The 12,608-nt window shown below is 43.5% G+C and overlaps 1 protein-coding gene across 1 annotated transcript in view; it reads left to right on the top strand.

Moving 5' to 3' along the window:
* LAMC1 (laminin subunit gamma 1) overlaps positions 1 to 12,608 on the top strand; it is a 126,542-nt gene that overhangs the window by 77,274 nt on the left and 36,660 nt on the right. The window contains exons 2-4 of the mRNA XM_039252980.1: positions 3,886 to 4,190; positions 8,951 to 9,081; positions 10,908 to 11,074. Of these exons, the coding sequence (XP_039108911.1) occupies positions 3,886 to 4,190; positions 8,951 to 9,081; positions 10,908 to 11,074 (603 nt within the window). The remainder of the gene's footprint in view (positions 1 to 3,885; positions 4,191 to 8,950; positions 9,082 to 10,907; positions 11,075 to 12,608) is intronic.

The raw sequence follows: 12,608 nt of genomic DNA, 5'->3' as shown, positions 1-12,608 counted from the left end.
TTGGCTTCCATGATATTTGTGCTCTTACTTGCCTTCCTCTCTGGCCTCACAGCCTCCTCTGTAATCCTACCATCTGCTGTCTATGCTTTAAATGTTGATGCTCCGGAGAGTGATCTCAAAAGTCAACTCTCTTCTCACTCAGCACACTTGCTTCATTGGTCTCAACTATACACAACTTTCCCTGTCCATCTACATGCTAATCTATATAACTAACTCAGACGTCTCTCTCGGGCTTTCAGACCACTCACATCCAACTCCATAGTAGACATCTCCTCTTGTTCAAATGACCCACAGACACCTCAGAACTAGTACATCCAGAATTGAACTCATGTCCCCATCCTGCCTTCCACCCCAGCCTCCAGTCCTGCTTAACCTCCTCTGTCCTCTATTTCAGTGGGTGGCTCTGCCCTCCATCTGCTTGTTTGTAAATTAGAAAATGGAATGTTATTTTTAATCCTTCTACCTATTTCTGGAAAAGAAGCTTTGACAGTGAAACGACATGTCAATAGAGTAAAAGTAGAGGAGGCTTTCAGAGGTGGCTCCCACTCCCCCTTACCGTCCACTGGTTACCAAGTTACTGCCGAGGTCTGCTTCCCACATCTCCACAAAATACACTCCTTTCTCTCCGTTCCAACTGCCCCTATTTTTAGTTCAGCCACTGTCATCCCTCCAGGATTATTGCCACATCTTCTTAACTATTCTCCGTAATTTTAGTCCTGTCCCTTCCAACCTAATCTCTACCCAGTGGCCAGAGTAGTCTTTCTAAAAGTCAAATCTGATCATGTATTTCCTGGTGTAAATCCTTCAGCAGCTCACCATTGCCCTTAGGTTGAAGTTGCTCTTTAACACGGCCTCAGGCCTGGCCTCGTCTCCTTCCTGGTGAGCCCATCTCCCGCCACTCTCTCCAGCTCTCTCTGTGTTACACAACTCTGATTCTCGGTGATCACTCCTCTGTGTTCTCTGGGCTTTCATACATGCTGTTTCATTTAGCGCAACCACTGATCTCTGTTTGCTTAGGTAATTCCTCTGCATTCCTCAGGTCCTGGATGTCGATGTTACTTCCTTTAGAAAATGTTTTTTGATTGTACAAGTCCAGGTTAGGTCACTTTCCTCCATGCTCCCAGAACTTTATGCACTTGCCCTGTCAAAGCACCTATCACATGGAATTGCAGTGGTCTTCCTCCACCTCTGGACTGACTCTAACTCTGAGGGTAGTGCACATAGCCTTCTTGTCATGTGGCACATATAGCCTCCTTTACAGATTGCCACAGAGCCCTTTTCCTCTTCAGTTGTGGCCGTAGGTTAGAATGAAAAAGGCAGCTCTGAAAACAAGACTCAGTGAGTGCGGCCAGCACCAGCAAACCAGTTTGCTTCAATGTCTAATGCTAGCAAAGTTGCTTGCTCACGTTCTGCTGCCCAGTGCTGTGTCTGTGGCAGCAGTGAGAGTGACCCCAGAAGCCCACGTCTTTCAGAGAGTGGCTCTGTGATGCAGATTTTAGTCTGGAACACAATATACCCTGTTCCATTTTATCTTCTTTCCTTTGATCCAGCCTCCTGCAGGTTGGGTTGTTTAAAGAACAATGAGATGTCAGAAATGAAGACAGAGAGAGTAGGAAAGCAAGGGTAATCTGTAATCCACAGGTTAGCCAGTGGGCCTTTGAACATCCCAGACCACCTGTCCTAAAGAGAGTACAATTGTTTTACCACTCTGGAATGTCTTAGATCAGCTCTGGAATGCTAGAGATACTATATTATAAATCCACGCCCTTATTCACAGGGAATACACCTTAACATTTTTGATACAGTAAAGATATAGAGGTTACATTTTCATTTTTTTAACAAGACGGTTGTAAACTGTATTTTCATAACCTGTGTCCAGGCAGAATGTTGTACTGCACCTGAGGTGGGAGATCCAGGTTTGTGTAATATTCTTTGGCAACTGGACGAGGTAGTCCCTGGTCCAGTCAGACCTTTACATGTGAACATATTCAGGATCCTAATTCCGGAATTTTCTCCTAAACTCTATTATAATAATGCCTTATATTTGTATAGTTTTACAATTAACCAAGTATATGTAAGATCTTAGTTGGACCTTCCAACAACCCTTTGAGGTGAGTGCTTCAGGGGTCATCACCTTCATCGTTGCAGAGGAGGAAGTGGTGGAGCAGAAATCACACAGCTAGTCATTGAAGGAGCCCGGACCCGAGCGCAGGGCTCACCGCGCCCTGTCCTGTGTTCTCTCCATCATGCCACACACCTTTGTGTTCAAAATTGTATGTGTGTTTCATGAATATGGGGGACAGTTAATTACACTTGTCTTTTAAGGTCTGAACTATATAAGATCTAACTAAGAAATAGATATGGCTCATCATATTAGTTTATTGTAGGTGATACTGGATTAAAGAATAGAGCCTGGACACATGAGTTATGTGGGCTTTCTGCTCCTCCCCCTCCCCCACCCCTCCTCTCCCAGTTGAACTTACCCACTTAGTCCCGCATCTAGTAGTAGGGCCACAGCAGGCCTCCCGGGCACAGAGGCAGCCGCACTCCTGCAAGAGGAGTGCAGGACAGGAGCGGGGCCCCCGGGCAGGCAGCTGGAGAGTGAGCTGGGGAGATTCCAGGCCACACAGGACCATCACTCCCCCCACCAGGGATGAGTAGGTACGTGGAGGTGAGAGGATGGCAGAAGTCTCTCCTCAACCCTTCTGCGAGTGTGCAGGAGTTCCTCCTCTGTGAGCTTTGTAGGAGAGGCCTAGAACGGTTCTTCCTGTGGGTTCTTCGTGTGCAGTTAATTCACGGGGGGAGGAAAGACTCCACTCTTTGAGTATAAGGACCTGTTATGTGTAACACACTCTGTCCGCCAGAGTGTGTAACGTAGGACTGAACATGTAGTCATGCCCCACAATACTTGTTGGCCAGCCTGTAATCTTCACTAGAGCATGGAGGTTGCAGAGGATAAATACTGTCAGAGAAAGACCCAATTTGTGAATGAAAGGAAATTAAAAACAGTTGCCCATTGTCTTTTTGACCCACCTGAAGGCAGGCTGGCTGGCCGCCAAGGCATCCCAGCCATCAGACCACACCCTGGCTGCCAAGGGAGCTGTCTGACCTCGGCTCTTCCTCCAGAAAGACAGCAGCCCAGTGGTTGCTCTTCTTCCCTGCTCAAGTGCTCAGATCTTGTATATTCTCCTTGGAACATATTCAGTCAACTTTAAACCCCCTTTCTCCTTTTCTCTCTCTCTCCCTTTTTTTCCCTCTTTGTTCAGCTGCTAGAGGGATTTTTTTTTCTTTATTCCTGTTCTACTCCCTGCCCCACCTCTCAATCCCTGTCCTTTTCTCTTTCTCAAATTCTTCTCTTAACTTGGTGGATAAGGAGAATAGTGCTGAAGATAGTCTTCCTGCATCAAGAAGTAACATTATAGTTAATAGAGTGTGTTCTTAAATACCTTGAAAGTTTCCAGAATACCAATCTAGAAAGTCAGCAACAATTTTCTGTTTTTTAATTAAATTGCTTATGGTGAACCACCAGCATTAAGAATAAATGTACTTTTTCATTCCATTTTCCTTTTGTTTGATAGTAGAAGTACAGCGCTACCATTTTTCATGGCAAACAGAATTTCAACAATGCATGTCCTAAACAAGCTTTTATTTGCCAGCTTATAAACCCAACTATAACTTGTCCTTTCTCAGGGAAAAGGCCTGCTATTTCCAGGTTTGGAATCACCTGTTGGACACAGCCAGTGTGTCCTGTGTTCTGGAACCATCTTCGTCCACAGTGTACAGGGCAATTTGTATTCTCTCTTCTTCAAGTTCCAAAACAAACTGGGAATAGAGGGAATTTCTTTGCTTCCTACATGACTTATGAACTTCGTGTCTGTCTCACAGGAAAGGCTTTTGACATCACATACGTGCGACTCAAGTTCCACACCAGCCGCCCAGAGAGCTTCGCCATTTACAAGCGCACGCGGGAAGACGGGCCCTGGGTCCCTTACCAGTACTACAGCGGCTCCTGCGAGAACACCTACTCGAAGGCAAACCGTGGCTTCATCAGGACAGGAGGAGATGAGCAGCAAGCCTTGTGCACAGATGAATTCAGTGACATTTCCCCTCTAACCGGGGGCAACGTGGCCTTTTCAACCCTAGAAGGAAGGCCAAGTGCCTACAACTTCGACAATAGCCCAGTGCTGCAGGTAATGCATCCAGAAGTTGGCTTTGCCCTCAGTTAGTTGTTCCTTGTATGTACAGGATGCAGGAGGATGGACTGTGTGGTCCCACTTCAGAGGTAAGGGGTCAGGGTGGAATCTACCCCAGCAGAATGGACAGGTGGGTCTTATCCTGCTCTCCTGGAGATGCTGAGGATGGGAAGGAGAGCCGTTTTGTTCCAGCTACCCAGTTGATGTTCTTATGTCCCTGTGCACATGGCAGTGTATTCTGGGCTACAACTTTTAGAAATTTTCTTGAAAGCCAAGTTTTAACTTAGCTCTTTACTCACTGTGGAAACTTTTGCTTCTGACCTTTTGAAGAGAGCGTATGAGTCTACTGGTTATTTTTGCATCTTTTCTTATCTCTTCTCTGATTTGACAAAAAGTATTTTTTAGTATTCACAAGGGGGAACAATTGAAGCAAGATCTGTGAGAATGCCGTCTTCCTTCATTATTGTGCAAGGAAATTTGGACTGGGTCAGTCTGGCTCTGTCGTCAGTCATAAAAACTTCTCATCGCCTAAAAGCACTGGTGTTCGTGACAAGATATAAATTTAGGTACACTTGCTATAGTGCCTGAGTGTCAAGATAGAAACTTTCCCCCATTTAAGCACAGAAAGAATTAAAGCTCTTTTTTCCTCTTGAATTCTGTGTACATATTCCTTATACACCATAATTTGGAATCTTTCTGTAACACAGAATTGGAGATGCTTCTGTCATGTGGCAGAGGTTAACATCAAAATGGGGACAGCCTGGATTAACTGACTGAGACCAGAAAGACTGGATGTGGGTTTGCAAATGTTGTGTACATTTTATGAAAAGCTGTTGTGATTTCTAAGTAGGGAGTCCACTCATTCTTCTGAGCTTCATGCTTTTGTGTCTTCTCACACTTTCTCTTTGAACTTTATTATATTCAAAGAGTTTCTAAATTGGTTGTATGGTTTTGCATGGTAGTAAATGATGAGAGTCTGTTTATTTTTCTGTGGGTCCAGCTCTTCCCTTCCATTATATTTCTGTAGTTTGCTGGGAGATTGGAAACCTTGATCATGGTAAACTCTGAGGTTATGGTGAGCAGTAAGGATGTTTGCAAAGGTCTTTCAGTAACATATTCAAAATAAATGGGAATAAGATGTATTCAAAATAAATAGGAAGAACAACTGCTTTTGATAGATGAGAAAAGAGAAGACTGGATGTCTAGGGGAGATGTGATCTATGAACTTTTAAAGCTGATCAACTAGCAAACATTTGCTAGCGTAGTGTCTACTGTCCAGATGAGTGTATGTTAGTGTTCTGCAGAGGTAGTAGTACAGTCAGCAGGAAAAAGCAGTGACCCCACATGACTGGTTTTCTGGCCCCTGTGCTAACCATACGCCTTGTCAGCCTGTCTTCAAGTGGTTCCCTCAGCTGTAGGAATTCTGATGTTGGCTACTCTTTTTTTTTTTTTTTTTTAAAGTAAATTCTACTCCCAGTGTGGGGCTCAAACTCACGATCCTGAGATCAAGAGTTACATGCTCTACTGACTGAGCCAGTCAGCCACCCCGGATGTTTGCTACTCTTTATGCCATAGGAACTCATGAAACTGAATGTAGTGAACATGCTGTGGGCATCTGTAATCGATTTGGTCAGTTGCTGTCATTATGCAAAAACATTAATTATGTGCCTCTGGATGTAAGAGCTCTGGTTTTCATAACCAGTTGCCAGAAGGGTTAGCTGATGTGACTTTAGCTGATAATGACCCTCTCTCCTCATTGGTTCCTGTGCCTCTCTCCAGAAGCTGTGATCTCCCAGATGGGAGAGGAGACCCTTCCTGGTTTCATTATATATGAATATTACTAAGCATATATTGATTTATAACAATAACATTTATTACAGCACTTGCTGTAATGTGCCAAGCAGTGTTCTGAGCCCTTTAGATATATTAGCCATATGTACTCATTTAACCCTCATAATAACTCTACAGGTAGACACTTTTTAAATTGCATTTATTTTTATTATTTGTTGAAAGAGAGTGTGCATGGGGGGGTGGAGGGGGGAGAGGGAGACGGGGAGGAAGGGGGAGAGAGAGACAGAATCTCAAGGCAGGCTCTACACTCAGCACAGAGCCTGACATGGGGCTTGAATTCTTGAAACCACAAGATCATGACCTAAGCCAAAATCAAGAGTTAGGTATTCAATTGACTGAGCTATGCAGGTGCCCCCCCCCCACCCCCTGCTTTTTTAGGGACAGGTAGACAGTTTTATTATCTTCATTTTACAGATGAGGCATTGGCACCATTTATCAGGACAGGTAAAATAACTTATCCCAAACTACACAGTTTTAAGTAGCAGAAATGGGATTCAAAACCTAGAAAGCCTAGGGGCACCTGGGTGGCTTAGTCAGTTAAGCGTCCGACTTTCGCTTAGGTCATGATCTCGCGGTTCGTGGGTCCGAGCCCCACGTTGGGCTCTGTGCTGACTGCCAGCTCAGAGCCTGGAGCCTGTTTCGGAGTCTGTGACTCCCTCTCTCTCTGAACTTCCCCTGCTCACACTGTCTCTCTCTCTCTCTCCTAGAAATAAATAAAACATTAAAAAAAATTAAAAAAAAACAAAAAAACCTAGTCTAGTCTGTTCTTTTTAAGATGAACATTATGAAAAAAACAACTCAAACCCAACCCTTGAGAAGCTTTTATTCAAGGGGAGCTGTGATAAAGATGAAGCTCGAAGGAGAGATAATAAGCATTAAACACAGAGATATGCTCAGCTATTTACATTACAGACAACGAAAAGATTCCTAGCATTGTGGCCATGAGTGGGAGTTGTTATTGGAGCTCCAAGTTTGGATGCGGTGGACTCATCATCTCTTCTCCTTTCTAATTATACTTGGAGGCTTCATGGGGATTAGCTTTTATGAGGCCTCGATGTTGCTCTGTGTGCCAGGTGTTTGGCACGGTTTAAGCCATGCTCCTTAATCAGGGGTGTGCCTCCCAGTCTTGCGGGGAGCCCTCTGAAAACACCTCTGCCGCCCTGCACTTGCTTGTTACATCTCACTGCTGATGTCCACGTGCGGTCCCACCATAGGACTTTCCGTGGAAACGGCATCTTTGGCGGTCATACGTCATATGCTGCTCCAAAACTTAACGATCCTAAATGACTATGATGTATTATTTCTCCTGATTCCATGTTGATCTGGGCTCCCTCAGTGGCAGGTCTGCTGGGAGCTGGGTTTGTCTCTCCCTGTGGCCCCAAAGCTTCAAGGAGACTAGACTAGGCTTCCTCACGTGATGGCAGAAGTATTCTAAGAGAGTAAGTCCCAGTGCACAAGTGCTTATTAGACTTCTGTTTGTGTCACATTTGCTCATGTCCCTTAGGCAAAAGCAAGTCACATGCTCCGGCCTAGAATCAAGGTGCAAAGGGACTATGCAGGGTGTGGACACTGGCAGACATGATTCATTGGAATCATTATTATAACAGTCTACTGTTGATGTAAACATCTGACTAAAATTAGCTCAATGAAAAGGCATTTATTATAAGGGCTTAGAGCTCATAAAACCTAGGGAAAAACTTTAACTTTCATTCTTGTCCTCTGTTATTATGGTATTCCACTTTGATAAGTCGTGGTTCTTCCAGATTTATTCATTTGCTCATAACTTTCATTCTTGTCCTCTGTTATTATGGTACACCTTCCAATTTGATAAGTCGTGGTTCTTCCAGATTTGTTCATTTGCTCAGCATATGTTATTTGAGCACCTACTGTGTGCTAAGCACCAGGGAGACTGCAGTAAACAAAGCAGATTAAGTCCTTCCCTTAAGCTTAGAATCTTGGTGGTGGTGGTGGTGGCAACGGCACATTGGCAGGGTGGGGGGATGGTGGTGGTGGAAAGAGACAATATAAATAAAACGGGGAACCTGGGTGGTGTATGACTCTTGATGTCAGCTCAGGTCATGATCTTACGGTTTGGAAGTTCGAGCCTGTGGGGGGCTCTGTGCTGGCAGCACAGAGCCTGCTTGGGATTCTTTCTCTTCCTCTCTCTCTCTGCCCTTCCTCCGCCTGAGTTCTCGCTCTCTCAAAATAAGTAACTTAAAAATAAATAAGACAAGAGAGTAAAATAGGGAATTGAAGTGGCAGCAATGTTCGGTTGGGTGGCCAGGGAAGGCCTCACAGAGAAGTGACATTATGGGAAGAGTCAAGTCAAAACTGCGTCTGATTGGTTCTGGCCAGTGTAATGATTTATTACTTTGTACCTGGATGTCTCTCCCAGGTCTGTCAGTAGTGGACCAGGGATGGAGGGAGAGAGAGATGATGGTACAAAACCGGCAAGAGGAGACCATGACCAGCATATCTGATAACCACCGTGGTGCCCCACGAGCTCTGTGCTGGCTTCTCTGCTGGATTTGGGGCGTGGATACAGGGTGGAGAGAAGGGGTGTGTGTACAGAATACCTATTGAATGCTGTGCCTTTAAAAGTATATTTCATTCAAGCCTCTCAACAGCCTTGTGAAGAAAAGATTATTATTCCTGCTTTTTGGGACTCTGAGTGACACAACAGCTTAGATCAAAAGAAGGGAAGAATCCAGAAGGAGAAAAATATTAGGAAATTAAGGGACTCCTTGAGCAATATAGCTGATTTAATGCTGGAAGAGGGCATAAGTCACGTGATATATTAACTGTTAGAAAAATTTAGACAATTTTGTCACATATATTTCCTTCGTCTTCAGTCTCTTTACCATTTTCTTTTTTTTGTTTGTTTGTTTTCTTTTTTCCCCTCCCAGGAATGGGTAACTGCCACTGACATCAGAGTCACACTCAATCGCCTGAACACTTTTGGAGATGAAGTGTTTAACGACCCCAAAGTTCTCAAGTCCTACTATTACGCAATCTCTGATTTTGCTGTGGGTGGTAGGTAAGTAAATTATTAAATAACTTTGAAAATGACTGGAGCTTTGGTTTAGGAGTGTAGGAACTTGCTTACAACCATATTAATTAATAATTTTGTAATTTCTGAAACCTTGTCAAATCAGCACACTTGCTGAATTCTTACTGGGCAACTCAGCACAAAGCTCTGTGACGGGCACTCTGAAGCCACCAAGGAAACATAGGACATTCACCTGCTAAAAAGGACTTAACCTTCCAGGATCTTACAAATGAACAGGGCAGGCAGTATATGAGTGTGTAAAAAATTAAACACATGTTTTAGATAAGAAGAGGCCATGTGTCAGAGAATGAGACAGAACTCTCAGGCTAGAGAAGCAGATGGTAACCAAGCTGCGCCTTGAAGAATAAGTAGAATTTGGCAAAGAAAGGAGGATGGGTGGGTGGGATTCAGGAGAATGTGCATGTCATGAGCAGAAGTGTAGGGTTGGGAGATTATAGACCTAGTAGGCTTAAGGAAAGCCTCCTTGGTGAATCTGTGGCATAGATAGAGTAAAAGCTGATGGAGGCTATAATCATTGAAAAACCGTGTACTTTTTTGAAGTAGGACTATGATATCTAAACAGTGGTTAAGGTTAGTTGCAGGCAAGGTGAAGGTAGAGTGTCATAGAGAGAATTTATATTCTTGTTATGATGCTGTGATCTGGGTGTTAGGTGACAAATACCTGGCATTAGAGTGGTCACAATAGAATGGAAAGGAACATTTTAGGTAGATTTTCATTGTGAAGCAAGAATTTTCAGGATTTTAGTCAAAGATGATGTTAAGCTTTAATGATCAGGAGACTGGTGGTAATATTAATAAAATAAATGAAGATGAGTTAATTTAGGGAAATGACAAGTTGTAGACATCTAAAATTTTAGGTTATGGGGGATATCTAAATTTGTGCATTAGTGAAGGATAGGAGTCGGGAGAAAGAGGAGAACTGAGTATATAAGTTGAGGATTTATCTGGCACACTGTAGATGTTCAGGACAGGTTTGAGTGTGTTAGGATGTAGTAGTGGAAGCTACAGAACTACTTCTGGCTGTAAGGAAGTCAGTGAGGAAAACGTCAGGACACTAGAGTGCGTGTTAGTACTTATGGACACTCCCGTGAGTCCTTAATGTGTGACTGTGCCTGCATCTAAGGGATCCTTCAGGATTCTTGCCCCAAACAACCTAAGGGCATATCGAGCTACCAGAGCTCCACAGGGTAGTTGAATGTCTCTTACTGCCTTCAGATCAGGAAAATCATTAGGACAGATCATAGCTGACAGAATTATTGACTTATAATATGCCCGCACAAGCCTACCCACATAAATAAAGCAGCTCCTTGACCCTCTCAGTAACCCTGTGAAATTCACATTCTCATCATCCCTATTTTATAGCTGAGGCACAGAGGTTACGTTACACTGGTAAGTCCCAGGGCAGGGTTTCAAGCATGCATCCTGGCTTCAGAGTCCATGCTCTGCTTAACCTCTGCACTTGGCCGCTCCTCGACACACGCAGTTAACTTCCGGAAGTGATCCTCCAGATGGCCTCAGAAATTGTTAGGGACTGTCTTCTTATGTCTGGTTAATGCCCCATCCCCGGTTACATACAGATGGGGTATTTTTTTTTTTGCTTTTTTAACTTTAATTCCTACCTAAAAACTCAATCATTACTTAATTTTGCTTAGTTCCTCAGTTTACAGTCTTGAGTGGTAAAACTAAAAAACATTCTGAGGTTGCTTTTAGTTCTCCCTATACATCATTTTTCTGTATCCATTTCTGGGACTTTGTGGCTGTTGCATATTTCTGAGTATCTGTTCTCTTCCCAGGTGTAAATGTAACGGACATGCAAGCGAGTGTGTAAAGAACGAATTTGGCAAGCTGGTGTGTAATTGTAAACATAACACATACGGAGTGGACTGTGAAAAGTGTCTGCCTTTCTTCAATGACCGGCCGTGGAGACGGGCAACCGCCGAGAGTGCCAGCGAATGCCTGCGTGAGTGCCCCTGGGCCTCAAGCTGTTAAATTATCTTGAGGGCTTCCAGAGTGGGGAGCAGGAATGGGTGACTTCCTTCTGTTCCTCGCTGAAAGGAGTACTCTGAGAGGCAGTGTTTCTTCCATCATTTGAGAGCATAGAACAGTAAACTTAGATGCACATCAGAGGAAAATCCTAGATAAAGAACTGGCTATGAATATAAAGTATGCTCGTTTTGTGTTTCCTTCCTGAACACACACACCAGGGTGTGGGCAGTGTCTCCAAGGTTTGGGACTTTGCGTAGATCCAAATACTGGGCAAGTGTAGCCTCCTTTAAAATTTGGTTTCTCTAGTCTTTTTCTTTGCTGCACATTTAAAATATTTTCCTGCCAATGGTCATTTACTCAAGCAATCAGGATCATTGATAAATATGTATCGGGTACGTTGATTTCTAGACTAAGACTCCCATTCAAAAGACGATTTTCCCAAAATATTTTTCCTTTATTTCACTAAAGAGCACATTCGGGAGAATTTTCCTACTCCTCCCATGCAGATGTGGGTGACTTTGGGAAGAAGAGTAGATTCTAGTATTTCTAGAAAAAGGTAAAATGAAAAAGAGTATACATTGTTTATCCCTTCATAATAGCTTGGTTTATTCTCAACAAATAGAGAAAGATGTCTCAGGAGAAAGGAACCATGAAACTGTGTGATTGTGATTTGCCAAGGACTTAAAAATAAGAAACTTTTAAAGCAGCTATAATTTTTTATGGCCTTATAAATATTTATCATCTACTTTTGATGAAGGAATAAGAAAGAAGACACTCCACACTCACTGGAATTGTTGGCAGAAACCTTGAGAAATGACCAATATCTTGACTCATGACTATGTCTATTGCCTAGAGCAGATTTTATATACATATAAATATATACGTATATATTTAACGTTCATTTCTGAGAGAGAGGGAGAGAGAGTGTGTGTGTGTGTGTGTGTTTGTGTGAGAGAGAGAGAGAGAGCGAGAGAGAGAGCGAGAGCGAGCAGGGGAGGGGCAGAGAGAGGGGAAGACACAGAATCTGAAGTAGGCTCCAGGCTGAGCTGTCAGCACAGAGCCCAACATGGGGCTCAAACTCAGAACCATGAGATCATGCCCCGAGCCAAAGTCAGATGGTTAACTGACTGAGCCAACCAGAGGCCCATAGATCAGATTTTCTTGTCTTCCCTTTTCCTCAGCAGTTCCCAGATTTGAAGATAAATTGTCAGCTTCCTCTAGAATTCTTACAAACTTGCTTGACCTTCTATTCTTTTACTGAACTGTAATAGCTAGTGTTAGAAGCTGCAGGATAAAGGTCTTAACAGAAAGAATGACATGCCCCTAAGATGTGACATGTAAATAAATGTACACATGTATTTGACAAGGATTCTGTTCAGTGATAGGGTCACATTTTGAGTCCATCCAGGAACATTATGAGAAGAACAAACAGCATATTGCCAGTTTACCGCTAGGAAACTGGTGGTTTGCCTTTTCACCAGCTGCTGCTGATGGAGACTCAGCACCTG

Source organism: Hyaena hyaena, unplaced genomic scaffold, assembly GCF_003009895.1.
Source record: "Hyaena hyaena isolate Hyena2069 unplaced genomic scaffold, ASM300989v1 scaffold_439, whole genome shotgun sequence".
NCBI classification, from domain to species: Eukaryota; Metazoa; Chordata; class Mammalia; order Carnivora; family Hyaenidae; genus Hyaena; species Hyaena hyaena.
This window is presented reverse-complemented; position numbering and strand designations above follow the sequence as displayed.